At 40.5% G+C, this 17,692-nt stretch overlaps 2 protein-coding genes and 1 pseudogene across 2 annotated transcripts; 1 reads left to right on the top strand and 2 right to left on the bottom strand.

The window, feature by feature from the left end:
* Positions 1-1,207: 1,207 nt before the first annotated feature.
* On the bottom strand, positions 1,208-5,533 carry BASS2 (Sodium Bile acid symporter family). Its single transcript, XM_008244474.2, has 13 exons — positions 5,073-5,533; positions 4,749-4,842; positions 4,154-4,277; positions 3,962-4,003; positions 3,769-3,882; positions 3,615-3,677; positions 3,149-3,276; positions 2,833-2,914; positions 2,373-2,424; positions 2,152-2,249; positions 1,883-2,041; positions 1,585-1,674; positions 1,208-1,487 (listed from the first exon to the last, which is right to left on the bottom strand). Exons 1-13 carry the CDS (start codon positions 5,179-5,181, stop codon positions 1,410-1,412), a joined length of 1,233 nt encoding a protein of 410 aa, XP_008242696.2. The 5' UTR covers positions 5,182-5,533; the 3' UTR covers positions 1,208-1,409.
* Positions 5,534-9,094: 3,561 nt separating this feature from the next.
* LOC148914518 (uncharacterized) lies at positions 9,095-12,032 on the bottom strand (annotated as a pseudogene).
* Positions 12,033-13,577: 1,545 nt separating this feature from the next.
* Positions 13,578-17,152, top strand: LOC103340999 (Leucine-rich repeat protein kinase family protein). The gene is made up of 2 exons (XM_008244476.3): positions 13,578-15,306; positions 16,020-17,152. The coding sequence occupies exons 1-2, from the start codon at positions 13,995-13,997 to the stop codon at positions 16,685-16,687; spliced, it is 1,980 nt and encodes a 659-aa protein (XP_008242698.2). The 5' UTR covers positions 13,578-13,994; the 3' UTR covers positions 16,688-17,152.
* The last annotated feature ends 540 nt before the right edge of the window (positions 17,153-17,692 follow it).

Below are 17,692 nucleotides of genomic sequence, written 5' to 3'. Positions count from 1 at the left end.
TTGTTTGAATTTTTTTTCTTTCTTTGCCAAGCTTTTAATGACTTGGTTGGCAAGTAATGCATGCATTTTTAAAATTAAATCATTCCTATCCACATCTCTAATCTGTAATTTAAATGGTTTCCTTTTCCATAATTTAAGTTGTTTTATCTTGATGTATTACTTTAATACAATGTATGTTTATTCTCCTTATCTTAGCTTTAAAAATAAACGAATACAAAATGAATTAAGTGAGCATTTCTTATTAAAATAAATTATCACAACTATTTAAATTTTATCTCGTTACTTTATCATTCTTTGTATGTTTCTCAAATGAACAAGCATATTCATCGTTAGGACTTGTTTGAGAGTGATTCTGAATAGGCTATAATCACATTTGAGAAGATTCACCTCTTATCCGCTTCTCTATCAAATCACTTAAAATTATTATATGAACAGGTGATTCTCCATTGAAGAACTTATAGAGTTCATATTGTTATAGAAAGGAGAATTGTGCAGAACAAATATTAACATAACACTTGGGACTTTGTTTTGCTTTCATTTTATATTGATTGGTTTTATTGGCAGACTAATAAGCAAATGATGTATTTTTTTTCCAATGCAGCTTTGTTTGTTTGGTAACGATTTTTTTCTACGGTCGTAGGACGCATAAAGAGGTCAAAATAGATCAGAATAAGTTTGGCGTGACCCTCTTTTGTCCATTTTCTGGCTTTGTAATGTCTGCATATCACATCACGGATTGCTTGATATTATTTACTGCCAAATTGTCTTTATTGGTGCCAGAATAAAAAAGTTCGACAGGCTTTGCTGTTTGCTGCAAAGTCACAGAAAGTCAGAGAAAGGTGGTTGGGAAAATTCCAAGTCTTTATCTTTTTTAACGCAACAAATCTCTTATTTAAAGTTATGATTGAAGACCCTTTATTCGTTCATTTTGTTAATTAAGGTGATTAAATCATGAGCATCATTAGCTGGTGCTAATGCCAAAAGAATAGAATAATTTTCAATTCTAATTTCCTGAAACAAGATCATGCCTAATCCCAAAACTGATATATGAACCCAGTTGTGTTTCGACCCCAAAAAACAAAAACAAAAACAAAAAAAAAACCTAGTGGTACAAAATTTGCCATAAAACAGAAGGTTGAATAGAGGCATTTTCTCCAATGTGCCTTCTGTAAGGCCTTTTTCTAGAACAAGGAGATTCCTGTGTCCCTTTTTGTACCTCAATCCAAAGCTTTTCCATTCACATAATATGACTTCTTCTTTTTTTCGTCTGGATGCAAATATGACTTTCTAATATAAAAAAGTTAACCATCTCTCTCTAACAAGCAATTATTATAGAAAGAAAGGGTACCAAGACAAAAAAGAATTTTACCCAAAAAGAAAGACAAAAAAGAAGGCCATGATCTCTCCAATTATTCTTTGAAATCATCCTTGTCATCAACAGGAATTGGTGTGTTTCTCCAAAACACAGCAAGAGCACTCCCACCAAGCTGTTAGGAAGACAATTATGACAGTAAATTAGATTGTACTTGGGTTTACTCAAAAGGATAACTAAGAAAGAAAAAGGAGATTTTAAGAGAGTCATACCGCCATACAAACAACACTAACAGCAGAAGGGACAGCTACAAGGGGGTTTGTAAAATGCTTTTGAGCAAGTAAAAACCCAAGTGCTGAGCTCTGCAAATGAAATTATCAAGAACATAAATTAGAGGTTACTTTAGTTATCTAACAATTTCAGGTTTGTCAAGATTAACACATCCAGTAAAAGTTCAGTATACAAATGGAATTCATGATTTGCAAGACGTCAGAGATCAGATGAACTTGTTCAACCTTGACAATCTTCGTGTAAAATCAGTATGGAAATACTAACTGAGAAGTTGTTTACCTGCATCCCACACTCTATGGATATGGTACGAGAAGTAGATTCACCAAATGATATTTTTGAAACAAAATAACCAATAGCAAATGCAGCACCATGTAGAACAGCCACTGGGAGTATTAGTTGTGCTCCTTGTGATTTCAAGACTTCAGAAACTTGCCCGATCTTAAAAAATGTAAGAATTCAAGTTACCCCATTAGATGCAATGTAACTTCATGAAATCACAAAAGCTATCGAAATGGAATAGTCAACTCAGTTAATATTTTGTGACTTACCGGGCTAGCACAGAGTAGAGTGGTGAGAATTACTCCAATTAAAGGAGTCACTGAGGCTATTTTTGAAGTGACTTTGGGGAAGAACTCATTTGCCAGTACTGTCACATAAAGCAGGGAGCAGAGTTTTGATTATGAATGTAAGTCCAGATATTGGAAATAAGCTGTGGTTTGTGATAATTGATTTTCAGATTCTGATGGTAACTATAAAATATTCTAGTTACCTCCAACAATTGTTGGCATTAAAACAACCTGGAAAGTGCTGATTGCTAGGCCCTGCAAAGACGGTGGGGGAAAATATCACTGTCATAAGTGGTAATACAAGATATCAATGTCACATGATTAATGTATTAGGTGTCATAATTATGTCTTTTGGATTCCTAAGTGTATTAATGTGGATCTTTCAAGATTCATGTACCAATAATCCTATAAAAGGGGCTACTTTGTAAGCTTTTAAAATCAGAGTTAGTGAAAGAAAAACAGTTATTTTCAACTCCAACTTATGTGTGAGGCGCGAGTTGACTTGGAGTGGTTCCAAGGCACCTTCGGTGTGATGCCGAAATTTTTCTAATTTCTCTATTGGACACTTTTGGTGCGATGCCAAAGGCGAAGTGAGTCCAGATCTCTTTATTTTTTCCTATCTGTTCATGTTGTCCTACATCAGTCAATCATGTTTGAACTCACCGCAGCATCAACTGGAACAAGCTGGCCAGCAAGAAGCTTGGTAAGAAGCGGTGTCATAATAATAGCTCCTATTGTTGAACACCTACAAAATTCCACAAAATAATCACATCAAGATGTAGTAAAACTCTTGTTTTTTGTTTTATAATATCAACTTCTGTAACAGTCATTACCATTATATATAGTATGCAATCGCATTTCCAAGGTAGAATATATTTGGGACAGAAAATCCTAATTGCCTTGAATAATTAACCTTATGTTCTAAACATGCTGAATATAGTTCTCTGATTTAATTTGCATTTGAGTGCATGTGACTTACGTTGTCATGAGAACAGAAAGTGCAACATTTCCTTTAGATATATAAGTTGCAACATTTGACGCCTGACCACCAGGACAGCATGAGACCAAGATAAGACCAGTCGCAATAGGTGCAGAAAGTTTTAGCGTCTGAAAATCAGAGAGGAAATCTTAGATAACATATATGTTTAGTCAATACTACCATTGCATCCAAACACTATTAAAAGGCATGTGGTATCCATAAACTTATCCAGTCAACCTGCCCCTTTTTTGGTAATACAAGAGAGGATCTTCGAATATGGATGGGTGATAAACATGAGCTTTTTTGTTAAAGTCTGAATTGAGCAAATATTTTATGTATGTGTAAAACCTGCTTTTCTAATTCTGTTATCATGAACTTGAATGGTAAAGGACAAATTCTATAAGAAATTAATATATTTCAATAGTAAATTACACGACAGCCCACACAAATTTTGAAGAAGAAATACCAGGGCAATGACAAAGCCTAGCAGAGGTTTTATCATGTACTGTGCAAGAAATCCTACACCGACCTGCAATAAAAAAATTTCAATACCATTTAATAATAGATCATTCTGTTTTCGAAAGTGTCCGACGACTTAAATTTGAGTGGATGTTACTCACAGTCCAAGGATTACGTAAACATCGTCTAAAATCCTCGAAGGTCAATGTCAAACCCATAGAAAGCATGAGGAAACCCAGTCCAAGTGTGAAAAGGTCTGTCTCCAACCAAGTTACCTGCAGGAACCCCAACAATAAGCTAGTTATACACTAGTTGATATGCCACATATTGAAGTAGCAGGCAAAGAAATATTACAGCAGATGGCTTGTAGATCCCCAGGATGGTGCCCAATATGACCTGTCCATGGAATTCGATTTAGAATGTGAAAGTGTTCCTTGAGAAAGCTTTGTTTAAAATAGACACAGAAATAAGCAATTAAGAAGTACTGAAAATGAGAAACTGGATAACAGTTTCAAATTTTTTATAGGGTTGAAATGTAATACCTACCCACACAGGAAATAGAGTTGTCAAAGTTTCAATTATTCTCTCATACTGGCTCATCCCACTAGAAGTGCTACCGGGAAGATCTCCAGATAAATTTGTTGAAGCCTTGCACAAAACTTCAGAGTTCCTACATATAGCCGCCAACAAGCTGGTCATAATATATAGAGAATGTGGAATTGGTTGTTCATTAAACAGGAAGTGCAGATTATTAAGTAAAAATAATCATGCTTGAAAAGGGCAACCATCTCTATAAATAGTTGGCTAAAATGAGGACACAGACCGGACAGTATATGGTTTAGAGCATTACTGGTAAATGGGTATCTGCTGGTGTAAAGCTTGAGACCAGTTCCCTAATCAAGTGAGGCCTATCTCTTCTCCTATTGGTGTAAATAAAGTACATCAATATATGTTTTTCCACATTCTCCTCCAAGACTAAAAATTTCCCATTGCCTATTCCACTATTGTTCCCTCCAGCATTAACCAATAATGCTGGTGCATGATCACATTGATATATTAACTTTTCTTTCATCAAAGACATATCAAACAGAGTAAAGAAGAACTTGAAAGCCAAACACGATGTTCGGAAGTAAAAAAACACCTTGATTTGGATTGCACAACGATGGGACTCCATGGCTTGCTTTGGATTGCACAACTTCTTCCATTCTCAGGCACAGAAAGTAAACCTCTAAGATCTATACAACAATCAATGTCAGAAAACAAAAGTTTGAAACAGAGGGAAAGAGAAGAAATGTCAGAGTCCCCACAAAATGGGAACACGAAATTGAGTAAATTTGAAGTCCCAAAGCACAGAATTTTATAAATAAAACAACAAAAGAAACAGAACCCAATTGCCAGAAGCCGACAAAATCACTAGCCAGAAAGAATAAGCATTGAAACCAAGCATGAATTGAATAACACGTACCCAGATGAGTTTGCAGCCTCCTTGCAGATAGAGAAGAGCTTGGCCTGCAGAAAGCGTCACATGTTCTTAACTTGAAATCCTTTACAGAAAATCTAGACATGGACGACATTGAATCAAACTTGTGATTCGATCAAGAGGGAGGAGATCAAAGGAGCACTGGGTTTAAGCTAAAATTTCAAAAGGTGGTAAGCATGGGGGTTTTGGATGTGTTGGTGGGGTTTTCACAGGAAGCTTGCCTCCAAAATGCTTGGCTTGGCTTCGTGTTGTGGGCAGTCGTGGAAACCGATGAGCCACACATATCTATACGTGTCTCATCCAAATCTCTTAGCTATACAACGAAAACCAATTGGATTGTCGTTGATTGAAAATCACAGTTTATGCAGGCTTCGAGTCCAAGTGTCAGATATTAATTAACATGGAGCTCGCGCAATTTTCTTTTGACTGGGAAATAAAATTACAGAGAAGAGCTCGCAGCAACATGAGCTGTAAGTGTAACAGAAAGTTTAAAGCTTTTGACTTTCAGTGTTTTCACTTTAAAAAATTATAAAATACCACATTTGACCCGAATTTTGTATCAAAGTATACATAATAATACCTACCCTTTTGGTAAATTCGAACCCAAAATATTTGTATTTTATGATTAATTCATCTACAGAAGTTTGTTGATAAGATTAAAAACCATTTTAACGGACTATAAAGTTATAAAAACACTCTTAAAATCAAATATAATTACAATGTTTGGGAAATTAGAATAACAATTTTGGAAACTTTTTTTTTTTAATACACGATAGTTTAACTACAAAGGAATTTTACACCTACACTACCAAAGATCATAGAATTTGAGCTGAATCTAATACCACTAGTATGCGAATTTAACCAATTTTTCACTAGCTTAGAGACTCCGTCAGCTTTTGAAAACTAAATTTAAGTGCGAGTCAACTGTAATTTTCTAAAACATAAACAATTACAGTCACACTCACTCCTAACTAATTAACAGCAAGCAATACCTAGTAAAAAAATTATATTTATTTAAATTTGAAATAAAAAAATGAAAATACTTCTTGCAAATTGCAGTGTGGGCCTAAAGTGGCCCATGTTCCAGTAACCATAGAAGGACTCTTTTTTAGTGGCTAGGCCTCTGACATTTCAGAGTTGACCCATATCCATTGGTCTGGTCACTCTTGATGCTCTTCTTTTCTTTCTGTTCTACAAACAAACAAGTTCTTTTATTTTTTTTTCTAATTTCTACCCACACTGTGAAAAATTAAGGGTCTTTTTCTGTTTCTACTGATTTTAAATCTTTAGCTGTTCTGAGTGATTTTGATGTTGCAGACAAAAATTTGTCTTCATTGATATGCTGCTAGCTGTCTCCTCCTTGTTTTCTCACTGCATTAAAATCATCTTCTTGTCATGGCCTCATCTGTTGAAGCAGTGGCACTGTGGCATGGCATCTGATTAATCTACTAGCCTGCACCAGCACCAGCACCAGCAGCTATCTTTCCAGTGACTTTATTTTTCTGCTTTTGCTCCATCCTCTCCTCTGTCTGCAACTCTCAACTCAAGCATTATATTATATGGTCCTAAATATTGATGAGCATAAATTTAAGTAATTTCTGTGCAGTGATCATCAACATGGGTCTTATCAAATGGTCCAACCCAAAATTGAAGTATTTTGTGTTTGGCTTCCCAGAAAATGGACACACCCTTTTTTTTTTTTCTGACTGAAGGAAAATCAAAATCTGGGAAAGTTGGTGGTTGGATATGCATAATGCAGGAATATTGTTTGAGGGCAGCGCCTTAGCTATAGGATACACGCACATCCATAGTATTGATCAGTACGTGGTTCATGGCTCTCATTTGAGACACACATATATCCAAGCCTAGTCCATCGTCCATGGTTCATGGACCACCTGTTTAATTTACATATAATTACCATAGTTTGGATGCCATGATTTATTTCACAGAATTTGAGGCATTAATTAAAACTGGACAGGTTTTGTTTCACCTCCAAAATAACTTCATGAAACATGATATCAAATATTTATTTATTTTGCCAATGAGATATAGCATAGTGGGAAAGGATTTTGACTCGCAAATCAGTTATTTTAGATTCAAACATTCATGGTATCTTAATTGTGTGCATGTGAAACTCCTCACTTATAGTTTAGATTATCGCTTATAATCAAAAAAGCACGAACACTTAGGCATTATTGTACACACTATATCCTATATATTGCGATAAAAAAACATGACAAGATTTGTAGATATTTCAATCTGATCTAATATAATTCAGGGTATTTGATGTATCAATAATTCAGTGCAGTCCAAAAAAGGGTCTAAATCTAAAAGAATTGGGACATACTAAGAAGATAAAAGAGAGGCAGTGGCTTTCTCTCTAGTACCAAATTAAAGTGACACATTTTGGTCACATGCCATTGCCCATTGGTTGGTCATACACATTCGTCATCTAACCTGTCAACCACTTGATTTATCAGATTTTTGTATTGTGATGGCCGTGGGAATGAGTTTTGGGGGGGGGACCGATTCCAGGCCAAAAGGAAGATAATTTTTTGTTTCTGCATAAAACTTATCTTTCAAGGCCTCCCCAAAAATCCTTTCAATTTTATTTTATTTTTATATTTTCTTCATATGCAGCAATATAAAAATACATAAAGTAATGTAAAATAAAAACTGTGGCAAACTGTATCATCATTGGTGCCATATGGCTTAATGCTTATGATTTGCTGGACTTGGTCTTTTCTCTTCATGAATCATATATATATATATATTATGCTTTCTGGTGGCCCTATATCTATCCATGCGCTGGTTTTTATTCTCCTTTCCGAATGACATATTCAAACGAGCTTGAAAAAGAAAAAGAAAAATTCCCAACCCAACCCTATTTCCAAGTCAATGACATATATATATTTTCAGGGGAAAAGAACACAGAGAAACAGTTTGTAAATAGTAACGATATTTGGCGGAGTGATTAATATCTGTTTAATCATATTTATGGCATAATTAATAGTAATTAATATCTGTTTTGCTAGAATGAGTTTTTGCAGAGAGAGAGAAGAGAGGACCCATCTCTCTGTACATGGAAGTTGGAAATGTGTCTTATGCACAATCACTTGCTTAAAAAGCAGCTGCAGCAAGCCCTACTTTCACATTACCTCTTGGAAGATTTTGTTTTTATCAGTGCTTATTAGTTTGGCCAAATTGGGTTACGTGGCAGCTTTCTTTGTCATGATGTGTTTGATTTACACTGCAGGAGTAAAATGTGGAGTGGTGTTTCAGTTTAATACTAGTTGGCTTTACAAAAAGGAATTGAAATAACCAACTTTTTTCTTCTTTTTTGTAACACAACATGTCCTTTTCCCTCGAATTCCTTCTCAGGCTGCTTTCTCTTGTACCGGCAGGGTCCAGTGCCAGATTCATTTATCCACCAAGACACCCAAAAGGTCTTAACATTACCTACCCCTTTCATCTGTAATTTTTAAGGCACATTACTCCTGATTGATTAGGTATCTAATTAAAGTTTTGTTTCCCTTCAAATAATTATTTGCTTGGAAAGTAATTAAATAAAACAGTACCTTACCTTATTATGATACAATACAGAACTTGAGTTGGTGAGCATTGTGTCACGGGATGACTTTTTCGGAGTCTTCCTTCCGTGCGGCCTTAGACTTGATCGCCTCTCGAACAAGCTAAGTCAGCCTCCTTCCTACAATACAAGATCGAACCAAGCAAAGAACAATCGCAAGAGCAAGAACAGTAAGAATGCTTAACAGAGTTTGGGAGAATATATGCTTGTATTGCTACTCAAATGCTTTACAAGTTGTGGGGTGAGGATACACAATGTGTCATCCCCCTTATATACTATCTCCTATCCCACCTACCACCACAGTAGGTGAGTAAGATACAATGTCACCTACCAACATCTACCAACTACTGTCACCAACTGTAGTCTACCAACTACTATACAACGAATCTGGACATGTGGGCTAAGAGGTCTAGCATGATCAATCCAACGGGTTGGGCCTTGAACATGCGGGCCGTGACATTCTCCCCCACCTAATCCGGAGACGTCCTCGTCGCCGAGGTAGATCCTTCTCGTCGAATGCTTCGATGATGTCTTTGTACTTCCACAAAGACTCTTCTTTCTCCCAGTTGCCTTCGGACTGGCAGCCCTTCCATTTGACAAAGTACTCAAAGTACCTTACACCCTTGCGTCGCACTTCTCGCTTGGCCATGATGCACTCAACCTCCTTGTCAAATGAAGTCACCATCAAAGGTGGAGCTCGTTTGGACTCTCCACGACTTGGCTCCTCGGGTCGGCATGGTAGGGCTTGAGATTGCTCACGTGGAACACCGGATGAATCTTCAATCGGGGTGGTAGTTCCACACGGTAAGCAGCTCTTCCCACCGATCGGATGATAGGAAATGGGCCCTCATATCTCCTCAACAACGCCTTGTGTAACTTTCTAGTGGACTTGTGTTGAGAAGGGTTGAGCTTCACAAAGACCATATCACCTGGTTGGAACACAACATCTCGCCTATGCTTGTCCGCCCATTTCTTCATCTTCCGAGTTGCCTTCTCCAATTGAGCCCGCGCCACCATTAGTCTCCTCGCCACTCCTTGGTCAGTCTTGTATGCACTGGGCTACTCTGTAGCCCGACACCACTGTGTTCGGTGTCATAGGTTGTTGTCCTGCTGCTAACTCGAAAGGACTTGACCGTTGACTCATCCGCAAGTTGTATGAGAATTGAGCAACATCCAACAACTTTGCCCAATCTCGCTGGTTGGCACTCACATAGTGTCTCGATTGTCCCACCTTGGAACATAGATCACCTTCCTTGTTGCATAAAGAACACCATCATCGGGCCAAAATCTTCTTGTCTTCCCATCTTTGACAAGATCCAACAGACTTTGGAGATCATGCAACAAGCCCTCTCGTATCCTCTGCTCCGTGTCATTGAGCTTCCGACTCTTGAAAGTCAATGGGTGTCTATCCTGCATGAGTACACCACCAATAGCGAATCTGATGCATCAGTGTGTACCTCAAATGGTTTGCTAAGATCAGGAAGTCTCAGCATTGGTTCCTCTATAAGTGTCCTCTTCAACTCCTCGAAGGCATGATCCACCTTCCTCTTAGGTGGTAAGGTTTTGGGCAACTCCTTGGGCATGACCTCTGAAAACGCCTTAGGGATTGCCTCCATAGCTTTCAGGACGGGTTGGACTTCCTTCTGAACTATATCTATCTTCATAGTTGCAAGGAACGTTGGTTCGCCTTTCTTCCAAGACTTTGAAAATTGCATGGCTGACAAGACCTTCGACTCGCCTTGTCGCCTCACCACTGGCACCATGCATGGCATTGCTCCACCCTGTGCAATGCACATAGTATTGTAGAATGGAATGGGAAATGCTTTTACCTCGTCCATGAACTCCATTCCTAGCACGACATCGTAGTCATCCATTGAGATCACGGAGAAGTTAGCTACTCCCTTCCAAGCGGAAATGTGTAGCTCCACACCACGAGCTACTCCATCAATCGGTTTGGCAGTTGAATTCACCGTCTTCATACTGCCTACTTCCTTCGAGACTCGACACCCAAGTCTCTTTGCTTCCTGCATGGACATAAAGTTGTGCGAGGCACCTGTATCCACCAGGCAACGGGTTGTCTTGCCATTCACCATGGCATCGACAAACATCACACCTTTGGCTTGAACCTGTGGTTGAGCGACTTTGGCCTGTAGGGCATTGAAGCGGTGAATGGCCCCCATTCCTGCTTCCCTCTCGGCCTCCTCTTCCTTCTCTCGGTTCATAGCATTCAAGGCTTTCTTTTGCGGACAATCCCGCATCATGTGCGCTCCATCGCACAAGTAACAAGCTAGCTTTGACTTGTCTTTCCCCTTGTCACCTTTGTCATTCTTCTTCCCGGATGACTTGTGACCGTCAGACTTGTCTCCCGGCTTGCTACCCTCTTTCGGCTCGTTGTCTCCCCCACCGGATTCACTGCCATTTTTCTTTCCTTTGAACTTGGAGTCGCCTTGATCATTCCTCTTGAACTCAACAAGAGACTCAGCTGCGGCAATCGCCTCTGACAAGGTTTGGACGTGTCTCCTTTGTAACTCCAGCTTGGCCCAATTCTGAGGCCACTCATGAAGTACATGAGCTTGTCTTCATCTGTCATGATAGGCACCTCGAACAATAGGTTGGTGAACGTGGCGACATAGTCCTTCACGCTTCCCAGTTTGCTTCAACCATCTCAGCTTCTCCTTTGCCTCATACTTGGCATTCTCTGGATAGAAATGCAACATAATATCCTTCTTAAATTCATCCCAAGTCTCAAGTGTAAACGTACCTTGTTCGATCTCCATAGATCGACGACGCCACCACATGAGAGCATTGTCGGTGAGAAACAACGTTGCCGTGTTGATCTTGGGCTCATCATCCTCGAGCTTCAGATACTTGAAATACCTCTCGATATTCCACAAAAATGTGTCTAGCTCCTTCGCCTCCCTCTTCCCATTATAGGATTTGGGCTTGAAAGAATCTAACACCTTTGGTTCCTTCGGAGTCCGGGTCTTGTTCAAGACAGCTTCCTTGCACAAAGCCCAATCTCCTTTCACATCCCTCACCTCCTCACGAAGCGAAGTAAGCTCCGCTAAGAAGTGATCCATCTTGGTTTGGACATCTAGCCGCATGCTGTCCAATGCGGAGTTGAGGGCTCCTTGGAATTGGCCTTGAAGCTCATCCACCACAGCTTCGAAACCACTCTTCGTAAGGACGTCCTCCTCGAGTCGCTGATCAAACTCGACCACGGCCATCTCCATCTTAGAAAGCCGCTTCTCCATCATGGCTACAACATCTCTAGATCGTTCCCTCTTTGATTTGCCCCCACGATCCATATTGACCTTGGACAGATCAGTCTCCACATCGGATCCGCTCTTCGACATGCTTCTTCGAATGATTCGAGCTTTCGCTCTGATACCAACTGTCACGGGATGACTTTTTCGGAGTCTTCCTTCCGTGCGGCCTTAGACTTGATCGCCTCTCGAACAAGCTAAGTCAGCCTCCTTCCTACAATACAAGATCGAACCAAGCAAAGAACAATCGCAAGAGCAAGAACAGTAAGAATGCTTAACAGAGTTTGGGAGAATATATGCTTGTATTGCTACTCAAATGCTTTACAAGTTGTGGGGTGAGGATACACAATGTGTCATCCCCCTTATATACTATCTCTATCCCACCTACCACCACAGTAGGTGAGTAAGATACAATGTCACCTACCAACATCTACCAACTACTGTCACCAACTGTAGTCTACCAACTACTATACAACGAATCTGGACATGTGGGCTAAGAGGTCTAGCATGATCAATCCAACGGGTTGGGCCTTGAACATGCGGGCCGTGACATTGGCAGTTGAGATGAATTATTTACTTCATCAAATCATGAAACAATAAGATTTTTTTTTGTTAATTTAAGCATGACACTCGATTGCCATACCAAACATACGTGAAATGCCAAATACCCCTAACAAAGGAAGAATTACACCATACAATACAATACGAAATGATTAAAGATACTAAAGGGGTATATTATATAGAAATCTGCATATTAAGCTCAATGCGTAAATTTGATATATTTGGTCATTGCGCTTTAACTGATCAAATTTACTTAAAGACTCAAATTCATAAACTTTAAGTTATTCCTATATCAACAAACAAAATCGAATGTTTACTATTATAGACTGTGGATCAATCTATGATCACTTCAGTCATGAAAAATGTACTATGATATTTGATTTCACATCTTTAATTTTTTTCATTTTTATAAAAGGGAATTGGTTAGTCAGTCAGTAGGTGAGTCTCACAATAGCTACGTTAACAGTTAATTGGTAATTATACCATTCATGTTTGAGAATATTGATAAAATTGAAATTACGAGCTCCTATTGAGAATGACTCAAAACATCTAGGGAGTGTTTTATCATTAGCCTTTCTATTATTCAGTGTTTCATAAACCATTCACACAAAAAGACAGAAAAAAGGTTTCATTAATTTTGTAGGTTTTTTTTATCGGTTCAAATCTTTAACTAGCAAGAATTCTCCACGAATATTTTAAATACGGCAAGGAATTTGTCGTTTAAATTGTTAAGATAGTTACCCATACACTCAAGGTAAGGTATTATGGTCGAGTCTCGTCTCCTAATATTTATTATATATATAAAAACCCTCATAACCAAAAAATGTGAAAAACATATTAATTTAATATGTTTAATAAATTAAAAGTGTGACGGTTTAATATGCGAATTTTTAACGTCTTCCACCGTATTATTATTTTTTTCTTCACATAGGCGAAAGGCGAAGGGGGCAGAGTCGTCAAGTTGCCACCCGTCACTGCCGCTAAACCAACGCGCCTACCGCCAGAGTGTAGACAAAATAAATAAATAAACGTTATTTTTATTTGTAATTAAATTAACAAGGACAATAAATTAGTAATAAAACGTTTCCACTGCTGCCTGCCAGCAATGCATAGCATAGCATAGCAAAGCATATCTGACTGCTGCTGTTTTCTCTCTGCTTTATTTTCCCCTTTCTTGGCCTCGTGATACCTTTGTCTTTTACACCTTACAAAACCCTCTGCCTCTCCCTCTCTCTCCCTCTGCCTCTCTCTCTCTCTCTCTCTCTCTCTCTCTCTCTATCTCTCACACGCACACACAAACACACACAGACACAGTAGCTATCTAGTACTCTCTCTCTCTCTTTGATGGGTTTTCGCCGGAAAACCATTTATTGTTTTGTCCAAAACCGCCATAGCAAGCCTCCATTGAACCTCGCTCCATCCAGGGCATAATCAGAACCAACAATAAACACCATTGTTGTTTTCTTCTTTTTTCCTTCAAGGTGTAGAAAAATGGCAGTGACCAGTGGTGCTAGTGTGGGCTTTAGATGTGTGGTTGGTTTTCTCGTTACGTTTTTGGTACTGAGTGGCGGGCGAGTCAACTCGGAGCCGACCCAGGACAAGCAAGCCCTCCTTGCGTTTCTCTCCAAGACCCCACACGAGAACCGCGTGCAATGGAACTCGTCCGCTTCAGCCTGCACCTGGGTCGGGATCACCTGTGACGACAACCAGTCCTACGTCTCTGCTCTACGCCTCCCGGGAGTCGGCCTTGTGGGACCGGTTCCGCCCAACACACTCGGCCGGCTGAGTCAGCTCCGAGTTCTGAGTCTGCGCTCCAACCGCCTCTTCGGTCCAATACCCTCTGATTTCTCAAACTTAACTCTGCTCCGCAGCCTCTACCTCCAAGGCAATCAGTTTTCCGGCGAGTTCCCTCCCGGGTTGACTCGGTTGGTCCGGTTAACCAGGCTCGATCTCAGCTCTAACAACTTCACCGGCCCAATCCCATTTACCGTCACCAACTTGACCCACTTGACCGGACTTTTCCTTGAAAACAACGGGTTCTCGGGTAGTCTGCCCAGCATCTCAGCCGGTAATCTGAGAAGCTTCAACGTCTCCAACAACAAACTCAACGGCTCAGTCCCCGCGTCCCTATCCAAGTTCCCAGACTCCGCATTCACCGGAAACTTAAATCTCTGCGGCAAGCCGCTTGCACCGTGCAACCCGTTTTTCCCAGCACCCGCTCCATCACCCGAGACCCCGCCCGTAATCCCAGCCCACAAGAAGTCCAAGAAGCTATCCACCGCCGCCATTGTTGCGATCGCCGTGGGGTCCGCTCTGGCTTTGTTTCTGTTGCTCCTCGTTCTCCTGCTTTGCATCCGGAAACGACGTCGTCAGCAGCAGGCCAAGCCCCCGAAGCCGCCGGTGGCGGCGCGGTCGGTGGCGGTGGCGGAGGCCGGAACGTCGTCGTCGAAGGATGATATCACGGGTGGGTCCACGGAGGCGGAGAGGAACAAGCTAGTGTTCTTCGACGGTGGGGTCTACAGCTTTGACTTGGAGGACCTGTTGAGGGCGTCGGCGGAGGTTTTGGGGAAGGGAAGCGTGGGGACGTCGTACAAGGCGGTGCTGGAAGAAGGGACGACGGTGGTGGTGAAGAGGCTGAAGGACGTGGTGGTGACGAAGAGAGAGTTCGAGATGCAAATGGAGGTTCTGGGTAAGATTAAGCACGATAATGTGGTGCCTCTGCGGGCGTTTTACTTCTCCAAGGACGAGAAATTGCTCGTCTACGATTACATGGCCGCTGGTAGCTTGTCTGCTCTTCTTCACGGTACGATTTCGATTCCCCATTTTGCTCTTCAATTTTCAATTTTAATTTTTTTAAATCTTGGGTCGTTGATTGAATTCTTGGTATAATTTTTAATTGGTCGAAAGTCTGAGGGAATAAATGTAGTGCTCACAGGTATGTTGTTTCTTATAATATTAAGTACCTGCATTGTTGTTTCCCCATAGATTAGATTAGATTAGATTAGATTAGAGTGGAGCTTGAGCTGTTCCAGTCCAGTCTTCAAATTTAAAATTGTCAATTTAGTATTTATTATTGGGTTTTATTTACAGTGCATAAATAAGAAAATTGAAAAGGCATGTGGAATCATTCGTGCCGCAAATCTTTGATCCCAGAAAAACTGCGGTGATTCCACTGTAATTTTGCTGTTTCTGGGCAAACATTCTTAGTGTGCAAGCTACGCAATTCATGTTTCTGTTTTTTCTTTTTTTAAAACAATTAAAAAATTCCAATTTGGTAGGGAAAAAACATGAACAGGAAGGTCGTCATGATTCGCCATGGTGGTGGCCAGTGGTCACCGACACCATTTTGCTTTACTTTCCCTTTCATTTTTCTGTGTCAAAGCTTTTACTTCTTTTTAGAAAAAGCCCCCGCGCCCAAAAAGAGAACGACCGATTTTCTGCTTAATCTTTTTTTATTTTTAAAATAACAAATAATTTGGTGGCGTAAACTTGAATTTCCGATCATTTTCATTGCAGGAAGCAGAGGCTCCGGGCGCACGCCGCTCGACTGGGACAACCGGATGAAAATCGCGCTAAGCGCTGCGAGAGGCATAGCGCATCTCCACGTGTCAGGAAAGGTGGTCCACGGCAACATCAAATCCTCCAACATCCTTCTCCGACCCGAGCATGACGCTTCGGTTTCGGACTTCGGGCTCAACCCACTATTCGGAACCTCCACCCCGCCCAATCGGGTCGCGGGCTATCGCGCGCCAGAGGTCGTTGAGACTCGCAAGGTCACTTTCAAATCCGACGTGTACAGTTTTGGTGTGTTGCTGTTAGAGCTATTAACGGGGAAAGCGCCCAATCAAGCCTCGCTGGGCGAGGAGGGCATCGACCTGCCCCGGTGGGTCCAGTCGGTTGTCCGGGAGGAGTGGACCGCTGAGGTGTTCGACGTGGAGCTCATGAGGTACCACAACATTGAGGAAGAGATGGTTCAGCTTTTGCAGATCGCAATGGCTTGCGTGTCTACTGTGCCCGATCAGAGACCCGCCATGCAAGAGGTGGTCCGTATGATTGAGGATATGAACCGGGGCGAGACCGATGATGGCTTACGGCAGTCGTCCGATGACCCTTCGAAAGAATCGAGCGGTCATACGCCTCCAGCAGAGTCCAGGACCCCACCCAGCGTGACACCCACACCTTAGAAAATTGTCAATCCCAAAAAGAAAACAAAAATGTAAAGGATCTGAAATTGAAAGGGAAAGAGGCAATGTGGGTTATTTCATTTGTGGTGGGTCTCCTAAAAACGTGCACAGTGCTCAATTAGGAGGAGGAGGAGGAGGAGGAACTAAAGTGCATAGTTGATTGTGGGGTATTGGGTCTGGTTCGTTTTGGTCCGATATCTGTTTTTTTTTTCTTCCCTTTTTTTAACTTTAGTTTTTGTATTTTTAATTTGGGTTTTTTTTTTCTTTTCAATTTTTGAATTTGTGTTTTTGCAATTATTTTTATAGGTGGGAAGGATGGTTTGAATTGTTTATGAAGTTGGGGGAGTGAGGTGGGGGTCTGAATTCCATGAGCTGATTGGAATTGACCATTCGATGGACTTTGGGTTTATTTAATTCTTTCTTTTTTTCATAATTCTATTATTCACAATCCTCTCTTTCTCTTTACACATGGCTTTTCTTGTTTTCACTTATATTTTGCCCTTTTTAATTTTAGCGGATCCAGCTCTACATTGTACATGATAAAGATTTTCATGAAACGAGGATAACATTATTGCTATTCTCGGCTAATAACGCTATGATACGTTTGATAACTCTTTCATATAATATATAATGTTATTAGTCAAGGGTAATAACATAATGTTATTTCTGTTGCAACCAAGTTTTTCTCTTACGCACATATGCACAGCCAACTAGGTTTTTGAAAATTTCCTCTGAAAAAAAAAACATATTTAAAACTCCAAACAAATACTGAACTGGCTGGACAATATGTCGAGCAGCAGCACTCAAAATGAAACAAAAGAAAGACGAAGTGAAGAAGAGAGTGGCCGATGATTGAACACCGTGCTAGCTGAGGGTCCCACCAAGGAGTAATTAATCAAAGGGAGTTCAAAATGATTGAATATCTGCACCGTCGAGTCCGGGTTCGGCGTTGTAGAAGAAGGTAGTTGTGGGGGATCATTTTGGTGGGTTTTGAGGAGGACTTGC

The sequence above is a fragment of the Prunus mume genome, linkage group LG8, assembly GCF_029339155.1.
Source record: "Prunus mume cultivar Tortuosa linkage group LG8, ASM2933915v1, whole genome shotgun sequence".
NCBI classification, from domain to species: domain Eukaryota; kingdom Viridiplantae; phylum Streptophyta; class Magnoliopsida; order Rosales; family Rosaceae; genus Prunus; species Prunus mume.
Note: the sequence above shows the minus strand (reverse complement) of the source record. Positions and strands in the feature narration are given on the sequence as shown.